The 25,005-nt window shown below is 42.4% G+C and overlaps 1 protein-coding gene across 11 annotated transcripts in view; it reads left to right on the top strand.

Annotated features, from left to right (window-relative positions):
• The window catches only part of LOC130176450 (pleckstrin homology domain-containing family A member 7-like), a 157,866-nt gene that overhangs the window by 99,480 nt on the left and 33,381 nt on the right, over nt 1-25,005 (top strand). For 10 of the 11 annotated variants that reach the window (XM_056387548.1, XM_056387550.1, XM_056387551.1 and 7 more), the window contains 4 exons: nt 3,949-4,066; nt 12,711-12,815; nt 14,613-14,685; nt 19,449-19,549. In XM_056387548.1, coding sequence (XP_056243523.1) covers nt 3,949-4,066; nt 12,711-12,815; nt 14,613-14,685; nt 19,449-19,549 — 397 coding nt within the window. Of the gene's footprint in view, nt 1-3,948; nt 4,067-12,710; nt 12,816-14,612; nt 14,686-19,448; nt 19,550-22,693; nt 22,713-25,005 lie in introns of those variants that run through there. The other variant, XM_056387558.1, reaches the window with a different exon arrangement.

The following is a 25,005-nucleotide window of genomic DNA, read 5'->3' as shown; positions in this document are numbered from 1 at the left end:
AAGACATATAATATTGTGAAACAAACCCTGAGAATTTCAAACACGCAGCATGAATAGTTCAAAAGTAATGACTTGTGGTGCGTTGCAGTTTTTTTAGCAACACATTTATTAGGGCCACAACCTCTTTTTTTTAAAGGCTCTATATCTCAGAAACTGAAGGAGATCGAAGCCAAAAATTCTGCACACTATGTGTTGGGTACAATGACATTATTAACATAAAGCATGAAGCAAATCCCAGATGGTCAGTCAGGAGGCCTCTGTTGATGCGACATGCAGGTCCTTCTGAGGGTGAAGCTGCACTGCTCCATCAATAGCCCAAAACATTATGAGCTCACAGCTGTCTGTTTGAGTTCGCTGTTAAACTCTATCCATGCCGTTTATGAAGAATCTACAAATAACAACAGAAATAACTCATTAATTCTACGATGATGGTGAAAACCGAAACATTTTTATCAGTAAGTCCAACAGAACTTAAGCCTGTCTGAACAATTTTTGGTCACATCTGACAGACACATGATCAGCATTGTACATGTAGAAGAGTCAGTTCTCACTGTGGCTGCGTACACTTCAAGATCCATACGGTCAATTCAGTTGATATTGCTGATGTGTCTTTGTCCTGTGTTTGGTGTAATGTCTTTGATCTGTGTATGATGGACGCTCATCAGCAGGCGATGCACAGTCAAGTATAAGAACCAGTGAAAACTCTCATTTAATGGAGATTTCCAAATTGTTCGCAGGCGAAACAAATGAACATTTAATCCAATTGTCGTGAACTTATTGACAGATGATGAAATTTTCCAGCTTTCTGGGCCTCAGTGGATCTGAATGATAATCCAGCTTCTAACAAGAACTCAGTGTGGTTGATTGTCAGTAACGTACAGTTAAATCTGTCTAAACAAGAAGAATTAGACAGAGGTATTATTGTGTAGTTGTTTAAGCTGCCAAGCTGTTTGCTAATGAATTTAAAGGCTTTCATTCTGTACCTGTATCCTTGGAAACCTGACCAACATAACCATCTGTAAACATACCATAAAATAAATAAGACCATATTCTCCAGTGAGAGTTGGTTTTTCTCTTTTTGAAACAAAAGCTCAGTAAGCAATAGAAAAGACAGCAGACAAGAGGATCTGTTCATTTTTTATTGTAGCCTGTTAGCAAGTCTGTTTGAGGTGACGTTTGTTGGGTGTTGCTCTGAGCTGTGCACATAAATCACTGGATGTATGTGTGGGAAGCACCTGTTGAAAACCAGTCTAAGATTAGCAGCGTGTCTCAGACTGAAAAGCAAACGCCTGAACAGAAAGACTGAACCTTGAACCTGAACTCAGACCCACGTGTATCAGTGCATTTTACGATTTTAATGCCAGGTTCTTCTTTTTCTTTATAGTCGAGCACAATTCATGAAACCGCTGTACAGGATGTTTTCAGAAAGGTCTGGGTGTCACGCTTGTTACTGATCCCTCAATAGTTTGTTTTGTGGAGCGACTCGTTCATTCACAGTCCTTTGATCACAGCTGACGCAGCTCTGGAGCTGTTTGTACAACCTGTTCTGGCCTCACACCGCTCGCATTGCTCCCTCACTTACTGTGCACTGTCCGCATGAATGAAATGCTGCATATTCCGGCTCACATGCAACAACATATGCAGTCCAGCTGTGTAGTCTGACGTGCTTTTATTTGTGTTAATAATGGTCGCATGGTCCTCTACGGGCTGAAAAAGTTACGTAGTCATTGAAATTGCTTATGAATCTGTGTGAATAACAGACACAGTCACGCATCAGGCCATCATAGCGGCAACAGAGAATCACTTCCTCTTAGTGATACAAAATAAAAGCGTGAGAAAATTTTTTTTTTTTTTTTTTTTTGCAGCAATGTTTTATTTGAAGTTATTGTGAGCTTTTATTCTGAAACGTGTTCTGACAGGAAAGTCCAAAGGTTCTGTTGCCTGATTGACAGACCTTTAAAATAGCAGACATACAGTACGATGTGTGATGTAATGTACAATATGTGACTGTGGGCAACAGCGCTACATGTGAACAGTAACAGAAAATTCCAGTTGCATTTTTAATCAATCAATTTCTTAAGTGAGATGAGATAGGACACTGGGGAAATGTGCAGTGTCACAGTAGCAAAGTGGACAGTACAAGAAAGAAGAACTGCAAAATGACAGTAACAAATACTTAAAAAGATAAATAATAGATAATAATGATATTATATGTACAATTCCTAACCCTTTACAAAAGCAGCATATGAGGTATATTGCACATGTGTGTTGCTTTTTGCACATTCATTTGATTATGATCTGGCCTGACATCTAATGGATTAGAAAAAAAACTGTCCCGGGGCCAAACTTACTTGCTGACCCCTGATGCAGACGACCTGATCTCATCTGTTGAATTCATAATAATCAGTTCATAATCTGCCCACTGCTGTCATTGTTTCAGCAGCTGATTGTAAATCTATGGAGGGAATAGATGTTGAAGTCGTCGCTGCTGCAGGCCAATGACGCTGTTCACATACATTTACTTATTTAATGATGTAATTGGGGGCAATTAGGGCAAAACTCTTTGTTGACTCAGCATTCCTCTGTGATGTCCCTGGTTTGAGTCTGTACTCTGGCAACAGTCACCTCTCCCACCTCTCCTCATATCCTCTCTTGTTCCTCTCTGTCTGAGGCATAAAAGGCTTAATGCCATGAAAACACTTCCTATTTCCATCATGAAACATAATACAGATTCGATTCAACACACCAGTCATTTTGGAAGCATCAGACTAATTTAAAGAAAACTTCAGTGTAGAGCCTGGTGCTAATTTATCTTTTTGAAGTACACAGTTACATAATGCAGTCTCCTGCTGTGTGCGCTTTTATTTTTCTGCTGTGAATCTGGTTCGTGAGTAAATTTATCAGCCTCCTGTTGTGCAACGGTCATGTAAGGTAATAGGTCTGCACCAACCTGAGGGTGGAAATGCAAACTAGATGTTGTGCACACATACACACACACGCACACGCACACACACACACACACACACACACACACATACACACATACACACACACACACACACACACACACACACACACACACACACACACACACACGTAAACACTCACAGGAGAGACTTTATTCATTGCCCTCCAAGGTGTGTGCTGTGGGGAGAGGGAGAAAATTTAGGCCATCCTGGCTTCAGTTCATTCAGCTGCCTCACTGTCAGATGTTGGCTGTCTGGTTTAGACACACACACACAGACACAGACACACACACACACACACACACACACACACACACACACACATACACACATGCTTGTCTTATCTCAGTTGTGAGGACCCTCATTGACATAATGCATTCCCTAGACCCTTACCCTAACTTTAACCATCACAAATGAATGCCTAACCCTAACCTGATTCTAACCTGAACTCTAGAAACCCCCAAAATAATAAAGTTTCAAACGAAGCTGAATAAAGGCAGTAATCAGTCACCATACCCTCAGTGGGTGTAACCATGACTGTAGACTGGATAATAGGCCGAGCACTTAAAAGAAAAAGTGTGAGATCATGCACTGAGCCATAAATATAAATCAAATTTGAAAAAGGTTTTTTTTTTTTGTTTGTTTTTTTTTGTTTCAATATTTGTTTCGCTGTTGCTGTTATGATTTTGTTCTGATGTAAGCTAATTATGGCCGCTTCATTCTCTGTCACTGCTGTATTAACACTGAATCCTGTTTGTGTTGTAACTAAAGAGTACAGTTAAAGTTCAAGGATATTAACAGTGCTTTTGGCTGACGTTTACAGTTTAAATTGGTTTGGAAGGGTCAGAAATGATTGGCTCACTGGTTTGCTGGTTTAATACTAGTATTATGTAACTTTTTATATGCTAATAAGAAGGAAAAAAAATAGACATTTTTTTTTTTTGTTGAAAAAGCTGTGTTACTGTGCTGTGTTGTTGTCTAGGCCGCAGGGTGCTCGCATGATGTCCAAACCGGCGGGCGAGCAGCTCTCCAGCACCACCATCAGCGAGGCCTCCACTGCCATCACCTCCTCCACTGTGGACACCACCTCTGCCTCCAAGGTTAGCCTGTGTGTGTGTGTGTGTTGATAATTTATTATTAAATCAGTGGCAACACAGTGAATTGCAACAAACGTAGTATGGGTCTAACTTTGAAAGAAATAGAATTATAAAGTGTTATTCTGTCAGAAAATCCTCTGCAGCTGCACCTCAGTTATTGATCATGATCATGGCTTCAGCCAGTGAAGAGACTGATACACTGGACTCAGTTAAATCAGGTTTTAAGGTCTTTAAAGGAAGAAAATAAAGCTTTTAAGTGTTAAACACAGCTTCAGGTTGTTGAGACATTCTTTAACATTCAGCTCTGTCACACAAACCACTGTCATGTAGTTGATGAAATATTTGCAAGAGCAGAACACATTTAAATTCATCACTTTCCAAACTGAGGTGCAAATGTTAGAGCCATATCTGTATCAGGGGAGTAGTGTAAGACAGGAAATCACCACAATAACTGACATGAAGAGGTCAGTTATCGTCCAGAGTTTAATGTTGGTTTAAAAAGACAGAAGAGAGCAGAGTAAAGAAAGTCAGGGAGAGGTGCAAAATGGTCTTTGCTCTGACATTATATCAGCTGTCAAAGGTTGCACAGATCCTTTGTATCACTGTCTAACACACACAATGCAAACTTTAAATACAGTGTAGAGGCAAGCAGAGCATTAACAGTCAGCTCAGCGCTGGTCTTGGTTGCTAACATTAATTGTTTTGATGGGTGAAGTCAAGTGGACTAATGTGGTAACTGCTGTTAAAATGTTAAACACAGCACACTGTTTTAATGAGCCGGGTGCAAGCCGCAGACCCTCTCAGTCTTCTGACAGTGTTTTTGCCCTGAAGCCGACAGCTGCGCCTCTGACATCAGGCTCTTTAAGCAGTGGGGAATCAAGCCTGAGGTGCTTCAGCCAGCAAACATTCTCACCTTTAAAGCAGTGAATTAGATCCAGTCATGCATTAACTTTATTTATTCATTTTGCTCTCGTTTGACCTCGTTTAACCCCAATATTCTTAAATGACTCTGTCCAACTGTCTCCTCCTGCTCCTCTTTGTTTTCATCTTCAGTTGAGATGCACACTATAAGAATAAAGTAGTCACCTTAAACACACAGTGTGTAACCTCTTCTGCCTCTAGGGGTGTCTCAATTAAAACTATAACAAAAAAATGGCATTGGGTGACTTCATGAAAGTAGCATGGGATGATGGGAGTTATTGTCTTCATCATCACTGTTGTCAGCTTCTCCTGGTTTGGATTCATTCAGTGTCAGTCGTTCAGGAGGCTTTTACCACAGAGGTCTCCTCCTCTCCATGACAAACAGACCCGGTCATTGTAACCGGCAAAAACAATGAATAAAGCAGTTTCACATTAAAAGTCAGTGTTTCGCCGACGCTTTACGGCGGACAGAGACATCGGGGAAGGGTCGGGAGCTGAGACTGGTTACCTTCTTCGATTGTTTCTTTGATAACTTATGAACCAGACGTTCAGGAGGTTTTTAACAGCAGCCGAATTATCCACAAAGGTGTCCTCCTCTCCATAACAAACGACGAAAGATTAAGACCAGTAGAAACCCTGAAAAAAGCAGTTTCATGTTAGAAGTCAGTGATTCACCGATGCTGATCAGGGGACCAAGGACGTCTCGGAGGAGCTGGGAGCTGAGCTGTCTAACATTTGCTTGGCTTTTTTCTTTGATAATTTAAGATCCAGATATCTGATGACTAAGATCCCTCATCCGGTTAAAAAACATAGTTGAAAACAAGCAGGATGTAAAAGTGTATCTTAAGCATGTGGCTTAAAACTGGATAAGCTTTTAAGCTTCTAGCAGGCAACCACAACACTGTCACATGCAAGTAGGGGATATGATGTCACTGATTTCATCAAAATCAGGTACTTCTCTAGATTGGAAAATTGCTAGAAAGTACAAAATTCAACAAAATCTATAACATAGGTCTAATCATTTTTAGACATATTAACGTGTAACAGTTGCATGTAATAACTTGGCAGCACTAAAGCCTTCGCTCTTTTCTTTGCGGCCGCTGTCTGACCTGGTTAGCTGCCGTTTTCAGCCGACTCATGCCAGCCGTGGATGGCGGATGATGATTATGATGAATGGGGGTTTAGAGGTCTTCTGCGGTTGACCGAGATCCCTGAGAGACTCGCAGGAACGAGGACGCGAGGCTTAATTGGAGAAAGAGGTGGAGGGCTGGTGACGGTGGGGTCAGCGTAGTTTCTCAGTTGATTAAAGCAGGACTCAGAGCCCGGCAGGTAGATATGACGTGATTGTAACGGACTGCTACCTGCCTGTAATACAGGAAGAGAGGGGCAGTTTCAGCATAGAAGGCTGCATTGTCTCAGATGTTTCATTAAGTGAGCTCAGTAGCTCCTGATTTTTTTTTTTCCAACACCAACTAGCAGCATTAAAGTTGTACTCAAATGTGATAGGCAGTTATTTTGAGAATTATTTACAACATGCAGCTAATTACAGATTAATGAACCTTTCAGTGTGTTGCATAATAAACCTCATTGATGAATAGATTCGGTTTCAGTTAAATGAGTTGAGGAGAAAAAAAAGGAAAATCTTCCATCTCTGTTCCTCTCTTTTTCTTCGTATTTGTCAGTATATGTGTGTTTTTCTTTGCTGATTATATTCACACTGCAGATTTTCATGCTGAATTCTAAAATGTGGCTCGTGTCAGACTTGCTTTATCTCACTGCTCATATCAACTCTGGGACATAAGCCACACACATTTCAATATCAACTGACAGTGCCAGCAACAACAAACAAAACACGACACAATTAGATTTGTTTTGGAGCCTTTACTTTTCTCTCCACTCTTCACCTCGTGTCTTACTGTCCTTCAAGCTGTCATTGTCTCAGGCAATTTGCTGTTGCTGCCAAAAATGATGAAATTCAGTGAAGCCGCTCAGTGTAAGTGATGCTGACGAATTCCAATTTGAGCTCCCAAATGCAGATCTCATGTAGGTTACGTTACTTGCGATGGGGGATAGATGGCCGGATAGGAAGTGAAAAGCCTCACTTCCTGTCTTTGGTATAAATCCTCTCGTTTTCGTTGGCTCACTCCTTCTCCTTGTCACTTTGATTTCTTCCAGTCTATGTGTCACACTTCCTCTCACTCACTCACTCGCACACGAATGCACACACACACACACACACACACACACACACAGCTCCACAGTGGCGTGAAATCTCATCCGACCCTATCAACAGGTGCCGCGGGACTAAGATTGAACATGTGTCATCGGGTGCGGCGCAGAGATGACAGGGCATCCATCACAATGGCCCGTTGCCGTTTCCACGCCTGGTGTTTTTTTTTCCTGGCCGGCAGCCCTCCCAGGTGCTCTGGCTCATCACCCCTGCCATCGAACAGCAGGAAAATAGCGCAGAGGCCTCGTTCTGGCAAGAAAAACTCTTAACAAAAGAATCCTTGTCTCTGAGGAAAGATGAGTCATTCGTGTCCCCCTTTGCCGTTGCATCAAGAAATGAATCCACATTTTGAGTAAGTCACATTCATTCCGCCTCTGACACAACATCAGAGGGAGCGTCAAGGCAGAAATCATCCCCTTTCTCCCACGAGTTATGTGTCACAATTCTCCTTTGAGCACTTTGTGTGTCGATGGATGCATAGTTAGTGATGTTCTGTTCATACCAGTCTTCACAACGTCAGTGGGATTTACCAGAGCCAGTGTGGTTGATCCTTCATGTGCCTTTACGTGTCCTCGTCGCTTCCCTGCCTCAATAATTGAAAATAGCGTTATTGGCTCTTTAACGTTAAGTGCTGGTTTGAGCATTTAAACACATGATTAGCCAACTTTTTGTTGGCCAGAGATTGGTTAAAGGATTGCTTTCTCACTTAAAGGTCTCTAACACTCCCTTACCTACTGCCACTAAGGAAAGGCTCTTCCTTCCAAATGCTGTCCTGTTCTTCAGTCCGACCAACTCACATCCTTTATCAGTCATCCTGCAGCCGATTTTCTGTTTCTGGTTTGTGATTTTGTTCAGTTTGGGGAGTTACGCATTCACACAGTTAAACACAGTGACAAATAGGAGACTTTGCTGAGCAGCTCACATTTGAAAATCCATTACCTATGGATTTTACCTCTCGTCACTTTGTGTTCCTGACTCCAACTTTTAAAGTTTTGAATTAGGCTGTTTCTAAGCCCTGCTAGTGGCATGGCTCCAGGGTCTGTGGGTCCACCACTTTGGTCCAGACTTAAATTTCTCCACAACTATCAGGTGAACTGCCATGAAATCCAGCTGAGGTATCCATGGTGATATCCAAGGATGAATCCTAATGACTTTGGTGATCCTCTGACTTTTCTTTCAGCGTCACCAGCAGATCAAACATTTCACTCGTACTATCCAGTATCTCAACATCTACTAGATCTAATTCATCATGAGAAATGCAGTAGATCAGCAAGTCATTTCATCACCGATTAATCTGTCAGTGTTTTACAGTTAAACTTTAAGTCTATAGCAGAGGTCACTAATAGGTGGGCCGTGGTCCGGATCGGGACCCAGATGCCGTCCTGTCCGGACCAGGACCTATAGCCTGTAAATGATAGAGAATCATTCAATCTTGACGAAGCATTTCAATTTTAACAGGCACAGTTTCTGGCCTTTACAGTACTGGTCACGTGACACTACTCAGCCAATCATTGCCGCTCTTGTCAGTGTTGGAGAAATAAGTGGGGAGACTGGGATATAAGAGGGAAAGAAAGAGAAAAGGAGGTGTCAAAGCTTTTCAGTCTTAGAGATGTGTTGAGACTGTGAAGATGTGAAATGGAGTTCACAGAAAAAAAAGGAAAGTCAAGCTACACTTTTTAGATCATTATTGAACACTTCATTTGAAGATGCACATTTTTCAAAAGCTCTCTGTCTTGTACTTATTACTTATTACCGTGCTTATTTTCTATTTCCTTGAAATGAAAACAAAAATGTAATTATCACTACAGTTTCACACCAGTCGGTGCTCAGGCCCTAATTGTCATTAAAGTTAGTTAAAAAGTTATTTATAATCCCCCCAGTCAAACCCCTCCCCCCAAAGTTCTGGACCTCGGCTTAAGGACATTTTGCTCAACTGAACCTCTTTGAACTTTTATAAAACTTAAAGAAAAAAAAAGTTAATATGCCCATCACGATCTCCAAGAGCTCAAAGGTGCATTTCCAGCCACCTGTTTTTATGTGCATTTGGAAAAGCCAAAAATAAAAAAAACAACAAAGTCAAAATATTACAAAAAAAGTTTTTACGTTTGGCTGAGCTGGCCGAGTTGGTGTATGGATCAAAATGTGACAAACTGTTTTGAAAAGCCAGTGACTGTTTAAACCGTGAGGTCAGATCAGATCTGTGTGGACTGAACAGATTAACACATGAAACAAACAGAAATGCTGTATTTTATTATTATTTAGTTAATTACATCATCTTATTGCACGCTTTCCTTCTGCACTGGTTTGCAGTGATCACATTCAAAAACCCAATGATATTCAGTTTACATTAGTATAAAACACAAAACAGTAAATCTTCTCATTTGAGAAGCTTGAACTAAATAATCTTGTACAACTGGGTGATCAGTTCAGTAAAAGTAACCCAGAGTGACTGAGCTGTCATGTTCCACTACACTCAGCGGCTGTTAGCCACTGATCACATCCACTTGAACAGACTGGGATCAGGTGTCTGATCCCAGTCTGTCAGTGTAAGTACACCTCAAACACTTTTCTAAAGGGAGAGTGGGGGGGGAGCACCGCTCTCATTTAATTACCTCACCCTCCCAGGTCGTTCTCGTCCAGCTAGGGATTTGAACCGGCAACCCACAGGTCTCAGACAGGGCTCTTCAGGCTTTTAGGTTCGTCTGATGGTGAAGCATTAATGTAACAAATAGCTGCTTTGCACCCTGAGTGGCTCACCTACAAGACAGAGTGCTACTTTGCAGCAGCAGGGACCACAGCCTGTTCCACAGTCTTACCCTCGGCCTAAAAATAGACCACTGCATCTCTCTCTCACACACACACACACACACACACACACACACACCACACACACACACACACACACCCACCCACACACACACACACACACACACACACACACACACACAGACACACACACACATCCACCCACACACACACACCCACACACACACACACACACACTTGCAGACACAAACATACAGGCAGAGACAACCATATTAAATATGCACGGACATACACCTACTATACATTTACAGATGAGGGACTCTAATGTGACAGTGTGGGAGCTGCTCTGTGTGTTTGCATCATGCTTGGCTAACCAGCCTCCCTCTAATTAGTGAGTGTGTTTGCTGTTTTCCAGCTGTGAACGGCTCCCAGTGCTGCTGCCACTCCATATACACACTCATGCTGCCGTCACACCAAATCTTTTATTATGATAACAGTGCGAGGGAGGTGGCAGGGGTTGATGTGTATGTATGTGTGTATGTGTGTGTGTGTGTGTGTGTGTGTGTGTGTGTGTGTGTGTGTGTGTGTGTGTGCGTGCGTGCGTGCGTGCGTGCGTGCGTGCGTGTGTGTGTGTGTTTGCATGCAGTGCCAGGGGGAGCTGTCTTTCTTCAAAGGTTTCAGAAAAGAGGACGGTGTAATGAGATTTCATGAATATGTGCACAGTGTATGTTTGCTGGCTTATACAGCAGGCAGGCACACACCAACACACCAACACAATAATAACACAGTAATGTCACGGTTTGCTGGGAGAGAGAGAGAGATAGAGAGAGAAACAACCAGCAGCCATGCATCTTTTAGATGTCTGTAATGAAAGATGAATCAATGTCAGTGCCTTTGTGCAGTTGACACAATTATAGCTCAATGGGCTGGAACAACAGCAAATACTACAACAGTTAAACACTTCTATTTTTGTATTGACTCAGCTGACCCTTGCTGGTCCTGTTTATAATAATAAAAAATAATAGTTTATTTACTCATTTATAACTTATTTTTGAGAGAGGCAGGAAACAGAGCAGAGAGTGGGGGAGACACATGTAGTAAAGGGTCCAGCCGCTCAGGAGTCGAACTGGACTCATTACGTCCACATGGTACGTGCCCTACCCACTCGGCCATCGTGACGCCCCCCTGATAGCGTTTACATTTTCCATAGTATCATCTGTGCCAGATGAAAAACATGTCACAACTGTTTCAATTCAATAACTTTCAGCAGAGATGTAGTTGGAGTTCATGTTTGTGCACAGATCTGTTCAGACTTTTCTTCAGAAGTTTCAGAACTTTGCAGTTGGACTACAACTTAAACACTGTTGTGTTATCCGAGTGGAGCCTCTCCTGATTTGACTACATTACTGAAAACATCTGAACATTTACAGTCATGTAGTCAAATCAGCCGTATTCTTCACAATGGATGTCACATTTAAAGAGAAATAGTCTTGTCACTGTACTTGAAGCTATTTTCCCTTCCTGTTTGTCCTGCTCTTGTGTTGAAGGCTCTTTCCTCCTTCCAACAGTGTTTTCCTCCTCTTAGACGAGTGCACTACTCTTCATTACATGCCGCATCTAAATACCTGCACAAATCATACACAATGCACAAAGAGTGGGTGACACGTGGGGGTCAACTGGAGCGTCATGCTTTTGCCCCCAGAGTTTGTTAGCCCGGCCCTGCTCTGCCCCTGTGTGAGCTGGGATAGGCTCTCCCATGATCCTGCACAGGATCAGCAGGTAATGATAATAGAGATATAGAAATTAATTAAAAGAATTAATTGCTTAAATAGTGACCTTTCCAATGTCATTCAAACCTAAGCTGAAATACTGCAGTTGCACAGATCGTGGTGAGTCTGAAGAACATTCTAAAACGTTCTGGCTATTTTTGGAATTCAACGTTTCCTCCTGAAAAGTTGGCTTCATCAGTAATGCTGAGCTTTTAACTTACAAAGTTAGATACATCCAATACCACCAGAGTCTGTTACTGCTGACAGTGAAGCATTCTGGGAGTTATTGCCTCGCTCTCTTTGATGGCAGCCGTTTAGGTTCACTGCCCGGACCTTTCAGCTGGTGTCTGTGTGGCAGACGAACCAGTGATCTGCAGGTCGCAGCCCACTTTTCTAACCTCCTACATGATAGTCCACAGAGGCTGACAAATGTCATAGCAACCGCGGCTGGCACTGTCACTGAGGTCCAGTGGAAAATTGGCTGTGCTCAAATAATGGCTGTAATTATGTAACAGTTGGAGCAAAAAAAGATTGTAAGTAAGACTGAGAGGCGCAGACAAAAAATGAATATACTGTGACATAGGGAGCTGTCATCTTCCCTACCCCTAACTTTAGCTCTGCTGCAGACAGTACATCAGTTAAATATTAAACATTGTCTTTGGTGTTATCAGATTAGCATTAGCCCTGCAGCTAAATGCTAACATTTGCTACTGAGCAAACTTTGTGTAAAAACTTACTGAGCAAATGTTTTGATTGGCTAATTAATTAGGAAAGTGACTCTATAACACATAACTGTTGGATGAGTCATGAAGTTGTCTTCTCCCAGTCCATATTTCTAAAAAAAAGGGAAAGAAATGTCATTGAGCTCTTGTCATTTGTAACATTATCTGCTACTCAGCCATTGCTGTGGACTTTTCTTACACTTCATGAAAACCTTCTACACCTGTTTGTGTGTGTGCAGGGCTCCCGCTCCAGTGGCAAGGTGCACAGCTTTGGGAAGAGAGAGCAGGCCATCAAGAGGAATCCTAATGTTCCTGTGGTGGTCCGAGGATGGCTGTACAAACAGGTGAGGACACACACACACACACACAGTAACAACTCTGACCCTAACATACAGTACAAATCAAGATATTTTACTGTGCCATATTCCAAAATTAAGACTTTGAATAACAACTATCCATGCAGAAAATTTCTAATTTCTGAAGAAAGGTCGTAGGTTACAAGCATTAATGAATTTAGAGATTCAACATGTCCGTATGGTTAGGTGTAGAGGTGTTCACAGTTGGATAGCCAGTGAAGGCAGGTTGAGGCCTTGATGAACTGACCCCTGGCTATGAAAACCTGCACCGGGGAAGCAGAATGTCACTAAAAATAAGATGTAAACTTGCACAAAGATAACTGCACAGACGGATATGCAGCAGTGTCAACATGACAGATTAAGGTTTTAGATTGAAAACAGGAGGGAAACTCAAGATATTTTTCTTTTTACTTTGTTTTATTTCACCCGAATACTTCACTCATTATTGTCTTTCCTGGGAGCCCATCCCAACCTACAAAAGTCCAAGATGACATCCTCAAAAGTTATTTTGTTTGACCAGCAGTTCAAAACACAAAGATTTTCAGTTTACAGTGATACAATGTAGAACAGAAAAATGAAGTTGGGGCCAGAGAAAATCACTGAACCAATTCACAAAATAGTTGCCATTTAATTTTCCGTCGATCAACTAATCGACCAATCGCACGATTGATTAACTCTAAATTGAGCTTTTCTTCACAGTTATGTCAGATAATTGCAGACATGTAGCAACACAGCTGAAGCAAGACGCTATTACTATATGAATGGATGAATCAGGTCCCTTCCTCTGGACAGAACTGACAGACAGTCTGGTCTGTTAGTGTCTCTTTTACACAGGAGGACGAGTTCCAGCTTTTTCCTCCAATGGCCTAGTTTTATTTTCTCTGGATGTTTTTTTTTCTTTTCTTTGGCGTTATAGAGCACCTGCTGTTGATCACACACAAGCTATAACCGGAGACTGTGTGTTTATTTAAAGTTATCTGAAGTTGGCATCGTCCCACTGGAAAGCTGTTGGCCTCCATATTAGACAAATAGTGAGTGATGTTCCTGCGAAGCAATTATATTTTAATGACCACACACAGAGGCGCACGCACACAGATATACATGGTGACACAAGCAGATACGCAGACGCAAGTCAGTGCACAGCCAGAGTCGCTCAGATCCACACACAGTGCATGACAACACACACACATGCACACTCACATGCACATAAGTGTACACGCAACTTGTGCGTGTACAAAAATGATCACAAACAACTACACACAGATGCACACACTCACGACCTAAAGGACTGGAAGCCATTTACTCCCTCTCCACACACACACACTGGGTTACACAGTTGCAGCTTCATAGATCTGTGTTTGAGGTGATTTCATCCCTCCTGTATCTCCTCTGCTCCTCAAGCGGCACCATTACCAGCCAGAGAACATAAAAGATGAAATGGGCAGTAAAGCAGCAGTGGCAGGCCCAGCGAGCCAGCGAACGAGGACAAACGATCACTCCCACCCTCCGTCTCTTTCCTGTTCACTCTCTTTATCCCTGCTCCTCTCCACCTCACTCTTCCTTTCATTACCCCCATTTCCTTACTGCATCCGCTGTGTCATCACTACTCCTCTCTGTCTCTTTACTTTTCAGACCCTCCCATCATCTTTCTCATTACACTCCCTCTCTCTTCCTATGTATGATCTCTGTCTATTCTTTTTTGTTATCGCTACAATCTGCACTGCTTTCCATCTCATTATTCATTCATTCATGACTTACACTCTTTACCCCTCTTTCTCTCTGCAGGACAGCTCCGGGATGCGTCTTTGGAAGAGGAAGTGGTTCGTCCTGGCCGATTTCTGTCTGTTCTATTACAAAGGTGAGTCTGACACACTGTAGAATATAATGCACTTCAAAACAAAAACACCTCTAAGACTACGAGAGGTGGTAGAGAGGTTAAATCGTGTCACTAGCTGAGTTTGCTGCAATAAAAGTGGAATTCACTGTTGACTATTTTTAAAACCTCCTCCAATGAAGATCAAGTGTTTTTACCCTTGTTATTGTGTCCATATGATGTTTTTATATGATACAAGAAATATCATGAGTGAAATGAACAGTCAACACCATGACTGAGTGTTTCCACCTTGAACTGCAGTGAACCAATAACATTGTCATAAAAACAGATTCAGACCGCCAGGGTTTCATACGTCACAAACCTAAGGAACCAATCCTGTCAGGTTGCAGGTACAAGGGGGCGGGGCTAAATAAACCTGAAACCTTGTCAGTACAGAGAGCAAGAGTTAGCATTAGCACAACCACTAACACTGTGTCAGCCACTGCCAGTTAAAAGCTAACAAACAACATAAACAAATAAAAGATGCCAACTACACTAACTGTTCTGATCTGTCTGAATTTGTTGTTTGTCCGACAACAAATTCCTTTCCTCCACAAACTCCTGAGTCTGGGTCTGACTGAGGCTGAAACATGAAGCTGAAACATGAAGCTGAGTCTCTTCGGCGTTAACCATCTTGATATGCGCTGCTCTTTCACCTGTTAACCTAGCGTAAACTGCGGTGGTGGGCGGGGCACAAGGCTAAATCCAGAATTTCTCAATAAGGAAGTAAGCATAGATGATTTTACAGCCCCAGTTTTCCATGTTTTGTTTTTTTTCACTTTTCATGTGGGAAAACCACATTAAACAAAATATTAATCATTTTTGAGTATTGAGTATGAGTATTTTTCATAGTTTCATAGTCTGGAGAGGAACTTTAATGCTGCACATATCTTACAAAATGGTAGTGTTTTTAGGACAAAATCTTTTTTTAATTTTCAAATGACAAAAAAGTTTATGACCTTAACTTCAGTGATATTGTGTCATTTTCCCTTCAGCGACAGATGATATTGTGGTAAACGTGCTTAATAAATAACAAGATGGCCAATGAGCAGTGAAGTCCAGTCTTGACACTGGAACTGAGTAAATAATCTTTACTCAAGGCCCATCTACAACCCTTTTCTGGGGCTCTCAGCTTCATATTATAGTCTTTATCAGTGAATGAGGTCCCCCACAGTGACTGCTTCACTTCACTTTGTGACAGAGTGACACTGGCCTACGCATGTACTTACATAACCTGAATTACATCCAGGTTATCTCTGTTTGCTCCCGCGCATTTGCTATGTTTACATCGATTCATTCACTGCGATACAGAACTGCCGTCACAGTAAGGGGAAGATCTGCAGTACAAATGGTTTTTCTAGATGCATGTTACTGAAAAGGAGAAAACAAGCAGCAACTTTGCCTCTATGGGTCCTGGAGACCTCTGATTTGACCAATCTGTACACCACAGGCAACTGCTATTCACCTATAGTTTAACCTTGTCACACTGCTAAATAGAGCAGGTGATGATTAATATAGCAGGTTTTGTTAACTAGTATCAAAAATGTTGTTTATTGCCAGACAATCAGACGTTTCTCTCCACTGATCTGTTTCTTTTCTGCTGGTGAAGAGGTGTATCATTAAGGGAACTCGGGTCGGCTGCTGCTTGGTTCCCATGGTGTGGTTTTGTGGTTTCTGTGGTTGCCATGGTCACACAGCAAGTTGTAGCAGCAAGTTGGAGAAAGTTGATCTGGTATAAACTCAGAAGGCAGCGGGACATGTAGCTGTGAGCCTAGATCAGGAATTACATATTAGCCTGAGCATTAAAGGTGATAACTCAACCATCTCCATGACAACTGAGCAAACTACACTTGCAGATGAAGACTGTGATATGTGGTGAAAGCTAATGGTGTTTAACAAACTATAAAACGCACTACCAGAGGTAATATTAATGAAAATATGACAGCTTTCAGTTTGAATTGGGCTGTAATGATGCTGGATTTGAAGTGAGCTGCAGCTGCCACAGGAGCCACTGATTCAGTCTGGGTGGGCATTAATCTGATCTATCTCTCAGCGGGTTACAGCTGAAACACATGAACAGATATGGACATATATACACACACACACACACACACACACACACACACACACACACACACACACACACACACACACACACACACACACACACACACAGCTACACCACACTTCACCATCATTCTCCGTCCCTCGGCTGTCTTTATCTGCCTCTCCACGCCTTTCCTTTTCATCTCCATATTCTTAACTGAACCCTTTGGGACACGCTCCTGCACCTCTTCGCCCCGACAGGAGGATGAAATCAATCCTCAGTTGTTTCTTTTTCCTCCCTTTTCTCCATCTTTCTCGCTCAGTTCAAAGGTTTCTCCTCTCAACATGAACACACTTGATCTGTCTGCAGCACCACTTATCCCCTCCCTTCATCTCATGTTGTTAGACAAACAACCAAACCTCTTCACTGCATCTTTGTTGTTTTATTATTGCCTTTATCGATTGAGGCTTTCTATTCACAAGGTAGAGGTCTTGTCCTGGAGTTTTTTTATTTTTATTTTTTTTGTCACAACCTGAATTAAATTTTATTCCAGTATTTACAATCCTCCTTATCCAACAAGACCTAAGGAAACACATGGATACATAAAAGAGGAACAAATAAGGAACAAATAAGGGAAGAGCAATTAATTGAGTAAAAAACAAAAAGAGCTAAAGTTTTTGGTTCTGTAGACGATCGTCAATGCAACTAGATGTCGCTGCAACAGACCTCTAGCATCTCATACCTAAACAAATGTTTCCTTGGCCACACCTCTGGCCTCCGTTCAGCTTATCCACTGGGACCTGATGGAGCAGGTACAGACACTGACTGAGCAGGTACAGACACTGACAGAGCAGGTACAGACACTGATAGAGCAGGTACAGACACTGATGGAGCAGGTACAGACACTGACAGAGCAGGTACAGACACTGACAGAGCAGGTACAGACACTGACAGAGCAGGTACGGACACTGACAGAGCAGGTACGGACACTGACAGAGCAGGTACAGACACTGACAGAGCAGGTACGGACACTGACAGAGCAGGTACGGACACTGACGGAGCAGGTAAAAACTTGATGTTTTGATGGTCCACTGGCCGACTGGCATTTGAGCCGGTAGCTCCCATAGCCTGTCTAGCTGTGCTCTGGTCGTATCTCTTTTTTTGTTGAAGGCTTTTTTAGATTAAAAACATGGTTTGTTCTGTGGAGGAAATTCTGGAGGGTCACCTCAACGCTGCACTAGGCAATCTCACCTGTGGGCGGTCGCTATGTGTTTACAAATGTGGGGATGGCCAACGGTTTAACAAGCACTAGCTCAGATCAAAGGATCAGGTGGGTGTGACTTCGTTCTCTGCTCAGGACGCCATTAATCTACTATACTGTATCTTTGCATAGATAATAGTTTCCTGCTGTTTTATTGTTTAAAATCTTGTTTAGAGAACCTTTAATTTGCGAGTCGATTGACAGAAAAATGTTGTGACATAAAAGTAGCAACTATTTCAATTAATCATCTCAATTTGGTCATCTTTCAAGCAAAAGTGTCACATATTCTTTGTTTCTCAAATCTTCTAAATGTCTTTGTTTGTTTGCCATATTTGACAGTAACCTGAGTTTCTTTTGCTTTTGGACTGATGGTCAGATAAAATAAGAGTATGAAGATCCCACAGGATCCTGGATACGATCTAGGTTTCTCTGTCTTACCTTGCATCATTGGTAAAGTGACACGGGTCAAGTTCTGCCATTCTTGTTCTGTTTGGATGTAATCTGACTCCACTTGTCTCGGCCTGGTCTGCTCAGTGTTTGGTGTGTTTGCGTGTGTATGTGTGTGTGTGTGAGTGAGACAGACGGGGCGAAGCAGATAAAAGAGACCTCACTTGTCTCGCCCACCATTTAGGGAATGTCACCTCCAAAGGTCCTTGAATTATTTTTAACCAATTACCCCTCTAATCCACACAGTGCCGCCTTATCACCTCTCAGCCGAACACCCCCCCCCACACACACACACACACACATATGCACAGGTGCCACGCACACATATTTTCATACCATTATGACATTTTACATTGGATACACACACACACACACACACACACACATACATTCTAGCATGTATGTGCAAACAAAGACTTGGTAGATCTTTATTTATAGATGTGTGAACTAATTAAGAGAGGCGCTGTTCTGATGGCTCATGTTTGTACTTTTATCTTTGAAAGGACAAATTTGAGTTTCAGACCTTGAGAGTGAGGGATGTTTTTATTTCTTCTTCAAAGAGCTGTTTCAGGGTTAAGAGGCTGGGGTTAAGGAAGGGTTGAGTCCTCACTAATATAGAAGAACAAGTATGTATATGTTGCATGTATACCGGATAGACGGATGGAGGAATGGTGGCTGGCTGCCAGTCGGAGCAGGCCGGCTTTAGCCTTGTGACACTGGGATATCAGAGTGGTCATTTACTGCTTGGCACGGCACCGCGGTATGAATGACGGCATGTGAGCGTGTGGGTGTGTATGTGAGTGTTGTGATAGTGGTGGCAGGCAGTGATGAAATTAGTGGGTGATGAGTGATATTTATTCACTTGCTCCTTCCTTTCCTCCATATCTCCTCTGCTCCTTTTCTCACCCTCCTCACCCTGGTAATCTACTCCCTCCCTCCCTCTCTCTCCCCCATTCTCTCTCTCTCTCTCTCTCTCTCTCTCTCTCTCTCCAGACAGCAGAGAGGAATCGGTCTTAGGCAGTATTCCTCTGCCCAGCTATGTCATTTCACCCGTGGGACTCGAGGACCACATCAGCCGCAAGTATGCCTTTAAGGTACGCCTCTCTTTGTTCTACAGACTACTCTATGCTGTTTCATATTTTTGAATTAAATTCACGGATGTGATATTTTTCTGGTGTGTGTGTGTGTGGCCACCTGTATTTGCTGGCTTTGGACACAAAGAATGAATGGTTCCTTCTGAAATGAAGAAATGCAGCACACATCTCCTGATTGCTCATTTGCAATCAGATGGGTTTCATTTATTAATTTTTTTTTTTACAATTTATACCTAATAAACAAACAAAGCCATGTGAACTTTTTCAAAATTTCAAAATAGAATTTGAACGAACAGCATTTAAGTGTATCTCACGGCACGGAAAAAGTGCTTTTGAAGCTAAAACATCAGTATTCAATGTGATGATTAAGTCATTCCACCTCCAGGAGACTTGAAAAATATTCAAGAGTGAAAGGTTTTATTCCCACTATTCTCAAAATGTAAACCCTCCTGCTATTTAAAGCCAAGTGATTTATATCACTAATGACAGAGAAGTCCATTAGAAGTAATACACACTCCTGTCCAGCTAAAACCTGTTGGCTCTTTACTACAGAACGCTACCTGTTGTATGACGAGGAGCAGGTTCGATGGCTCATGGCCAGTTGCCCTCGAGATATAGTTTGTAAAAGAGCCGTTTGAGCCGTAAAACTTTGCATTGTGTTTCTGTTTATCTGGCGTTTAACACACTTGTTTCTGAGAGCCTTTTATAGCTGGGGCTCACAACAGTGACAACTTGTCTTTAAATTGAGTTTTGTTTTTTTGTTTTTTTAATTCCTGCTCATTCAAAATGTATTATTGTTTTTTGATTCTTTGTGTTGTCAGCAGTCACTGATATGATATGGAAATCATGGCAAAATTAAAGACAAATATTGAATAATTTCTGTTTGGAATGAGCGTAAAAACTGATATCGTCCCACCATGGTAACCTTGCCTGTCCACCCACCCAGTAACCACTCAGCTTCGTGCAGCGCTCGCCACCTGTTGTAGTGATGTCTGTGTACCACTGCATGTCTGTCAGTGTCTTTATTGAGACAGACAATCTCCTCTGGAATGAAGCTTCTCCGTCCCCTGAGGCCGTACGTCTCTCTGGGTTAAACTTTCCACACGAATATATTTCATGTTCCACAAACACAGACATTTGCTTTTCGCTGTCAGTGGGTCAAACAAACTCTCTTTAACTTTTAACCTGGTCTATTCCATGAAGTCACATGTTGATATTGCCTAGTTGTTAAAGGCATAGTCTTGGGAACAGTTGAATATTTGCAGCAGAGCAGCCATGTTCCCAGAGATCCCCCACCTTCTCACTCCTCACTTCTGAACGGTCTTTGGATGAGAAGGTTGGCTTCGGTGTCTGATCATTAAAATATGAATATATTGTCCATTCAGTCACTTCAAACTGGACAAGCTGGGTATCTTCCAGTGGACTTGGTGCATAAAAATGGCAGTTGCATTGGATCCTAACAGATCTGGAGCCAGTGTTTCTCAGCTGATGTGAGCAACCTTAAACACATGAATGCATCTCCCTGTTCAGTGGCACATCCGTCACATCGATTTTGATACGCCAGCGTTATCATAAGTAATCTGGGTTTTAATAAAGGTTAAACCAAAATAAACCCAATTTATTAAACTTTCTATAGCCATTTTTTGACAAGCATAAGGCTAATCTATTATAATCCTATACCCATTTAATCACATTGATATTATTATGTGAACGTTATGTGTATAAAGATATCTTTGTTGAAGGGAAATGCATGTTATGTTAGAGGTTGTTTACCTTATATTCATCTAGTTTGTCTTCTTTCTTCGCATACACTTACAACTGGGTCACTGCATGAATTCTGCTTGACTTGCTTAGACTTGTTTTTGTTGTTGTGCCTTTCTTTTATCCAGGCCTGAGGGCACACACTGTGTGCAAAGTATCCGTCAGTGGCCTGTGACCATCACTTTCTCCTGCCATTGTTTTGCACCTTGTTCATTCCGATGTTGTTCTTGGAACAAAGCTGTTGTCTGACACTGTGGGATATATATTGTTTCCACTTGAGACACATTTCAGAAATGTTCTTTATACCAGAGTGTGAGAGGAAATACAACTGTGTGTGTGTGTGTGTGTGTGTGTGTGTGTGTGTGTGTGTGAGAGAACTGGTCACCCTCATCTCACCTTCTCTTTTGTTCTGTACAACTCTCAGCTTTGTCCAGATGATTGTTGGTGTTTTTTAATCTTTGTCTGCTGGACAGGAAGGAGTTTGCTGAAACAAACACACAGCCGGCGCTTCAACATCATATGGAAATTGTTCATGGTCAGAGCCTCGGTTGTGGACTGTAGACTCCTGGTCATGATATAAGTCAAACTACTGTATCCTGCTGAAAACCTAAACGGCTTCTCCCCTATGAGAAGAGTGAAATCATGTTTTACTCCATCTAGTCGATGTAATTGCATAGTGAAGTCACACTTTTTGTAAATTAATAACATGAAAAATGATTTTATATATTTTTAAACTCCTTTTATTCATTCTTTGGAAATTCTGATCATTTATGAAAAAGTTTGAGCAGCTTTAAATCTCCTCACCTTGCTGCAGTGATGTAGAAGTGTACTCCTGGGTGTGGTCAGTACAACATGACATCACTGCTGGGTGTGGTTACAGGTGCAACACATCACACTTCTGACAACGCCCAGCTACACACGACTGCGATGCCTGGTGCTCTTTAATTCTGCGAAAAAAAAGAAAGAAAATGAAACAAAGCTGAATTTAAAATCAGGGCTCTGCTCAGACTTCTCCCTGAGGGTGCTAACCTCACTGACTCTGAAAGTGGCCCGCTGCAGTAAACTCCACCTGTCTGGTTTGCAAAGTACATTAAAATACTTTCACGACGAATGAATGGAAATGCTGCTTGGCCCTGGTCTGTAAACCCACAGCAGCTGGACCGCAGTTAGCCACGCATGCGAGCCGACGGTGGGTATTTGAGGTGTGCTGCACCTACTGACTTCACGACCCTTACACCTCCAAGCTGCGACACCACCCCCCCCTCTCTCTTCAATCCATCCGTCCCCCTATTCACCCAATCCTCTTCCCTCTCTTGTTCCCATTGGTTGGCTGCCCGACTGGGACTTCCCTCCCTCCCTGTGAGTGTGTCGCGTCGTCCAGTGACAGTGCTCCCATAAATAGGTACTCCACGCTCTCACTTTACCAGATGTAAACCTTGTTGTGTAAAGTTGCTGTGGCTTCTTGGGTCCAAACATTGGCAGAATATACAGTCGCCTTGTATATGTCTGTGTTGGTTTTTGATGCATGTCTGGAGAACAGCGTGTCCTTTTTTGGCTGATGTGGTTGTGTTGTTGTTTTCCTTTCAGTGTTCTCTGTCTTATTAATTCGCTGTCTTTATCTCCCTCTTCCTCTCTTTCTCTTCTCTCTCTCTCTGTCTCTGTCTCTGTCCCTCTCTCCTCATCCTCGTTATCGCAGTATGAATCTCTGTATTCGGCTTATCTGGTTTTGGGCTTATCGTTTATCATCTATGTGCCGCTCTCGCTGTCTCCTCCATCTGTCCCATCTACTGTACCAGCATGCAGTTCCCTGATGAAGTGGAAGAAAAACTTTGTTATTTGGAGCTCATATCACCTCACGCTACTGTTCCAGAAATGAAAAGCGGGGAAAAATATAAATAATAAATTATAAAAAAGCTGTAGGAGTTCTTGACTCTGCAACCCCACGGTCGCTCGAAAGCTGAAGCAGCTGCTGCTGCTTTAGGGAACTTTGAAGTAGAGAAACCTTTTAGATTCCAGCTTCCTAACACGATTTTTCTTTCTACAAAACAGTATGAAAAAATACCATAATAGCACTGAATGTTTTTTTTTTTGTAAAGCAGGCGCGATTTAGAAATGAGACACCCACATACTATTGTTGTCTGATTTTGGTGTGAATTCAATTTCTACAGTTGCAAGTTTAGGAGAATGTACCTTATCAGCAGCTTTGTGGTGCTCTGGCTGCTGGGGCTTATCTTTATGAGCACAATGGCTCTTTAAATAGTGCCTGGACAAAGTGTGTGTGTGTGTGTGTGTGTGTGTGTGTGTGTGTGTGTTGTGTGTGTGTGTGTGTGTGTGTGTGTGTGTGCGTGCGCGTGTGCGTCTGTGTGTGTGTTTGTCAGGGGCTGTCTCAGGAAAAGAGCCAACACTATTGTAAGCCCTTCTGAGTGCAAGTAGTGAGTGATATTTTCTCGTTGGCAGAAAAAGACAGGCCGAAGGGGAAAGAACACAGGAAGGGAAGGAAGTGATTAGGGTTGGAAAATAGCAGGCAAATAAAGAGAGGAAGTCATAGGGAAAAAAGAAAATAGGTGGAGAGGAAGGAAGTGATGAGGGCGAGTCGCGGTGAGAGAGAGGGTAGAAAGAAAAGGTGAGAAATTGTTGTTTTTCATAGCGCATGATTAAACCATGTGGTGGAGAAAATGAATAATCAGAAACGCCCTTCAAACTGCCACCAGCTCCCACACACACACACACACACACACACACACACCGCAGAGACAAAACAAAGCCGAGCTGTGCATGGATCCAGAGTGTAGGTGTGTCGGTCATGCTCTTACAGCTGAATGACCCACTCAGCATTCCTGCTGAAGAGAGGCAGCGACTCCTAATGTTGTTTTAGACCATGGTGTGTGTGTGTGTGTGTGTGTGTGTGTGTGTGTGTGTGTGTGTGTATTCTGATGGAACTAAAATAGGGTAAATGTGAGGCTGGTGATTTGAGAGTGAACCCGACAGGGTTTTAAAGTGTGTGTGGTCTGATCATCTGAAAAATGGAGCCATGTTTTTGTTCATTCCTCACTACAAAACACCATGGGAGCAGGATTTGGAATTAGGGATGAGATTAGAGGTAGAAAAGATTCTGTTATTTCAGATTACGCTTTGAATTCAGTTTATTCAACATATTACTGTGCAGATGTTACGTCTATGCGTGTTCTATGTGTGTTCAGTGCACATGCAGTATCTTCACCATGTGCCAACATCTGACTGGCGGCGCAGTCCTCTGTCTCTCATCAAGCAGCCTGTCCCATTGCAGCTCTGAGAGGCCGTCTGTCAGAGGGCTGATGGTGAGTGAGCCGGCGTGTTTTGACAGCTGCTTCCTGAGGATGCTGATATTCCATTCCTCGAGATTTTTTAGGGTGTTTTTTGGAAACGTCTACCGTTCGTTTTTTAACATGAGTGGCTGTTAAATAGTTTCCCTGCCTGTTTCCTGTCCTCTGATGTACCTAAACACCTCTGCATGCCTGACAGGGACAGGCTGACTGAGCCCTGTGGATGGTTCACATCTGTGGTTTCCCTCCGAGGAGCCCGGAGTCTGCAGACCTTTGTTTTAACCAAACATTACTCCACCTGATTTAACCTTCAAGAAGATGGGATCAGACTCAAAATCACTTCTACTGGTGAAGTGTTCAGACAGCTACTGCACACAGCACCCCACATAACTT

The sequence above is a fragment of the Seriola aureovittata genome, chromosome 10 (assembly GCF_021018895.1).
Source record: "Seriola aureovittata isolate HTS-2021-v1 ecotype China chromosome 10, ASM2101889v1, whole genome shotgun sequence".
Lineage (NCBI taxonomy): Eukaryota > Metazoa > Chordata > Actinopteri > Carangiformes > Carangidae > Seriola > Seriola aureovittata.
Note: the sequence above shows the minus strand (reverse complement) of the source record. Positions and strands in the feature narration are given on the sequence as shown.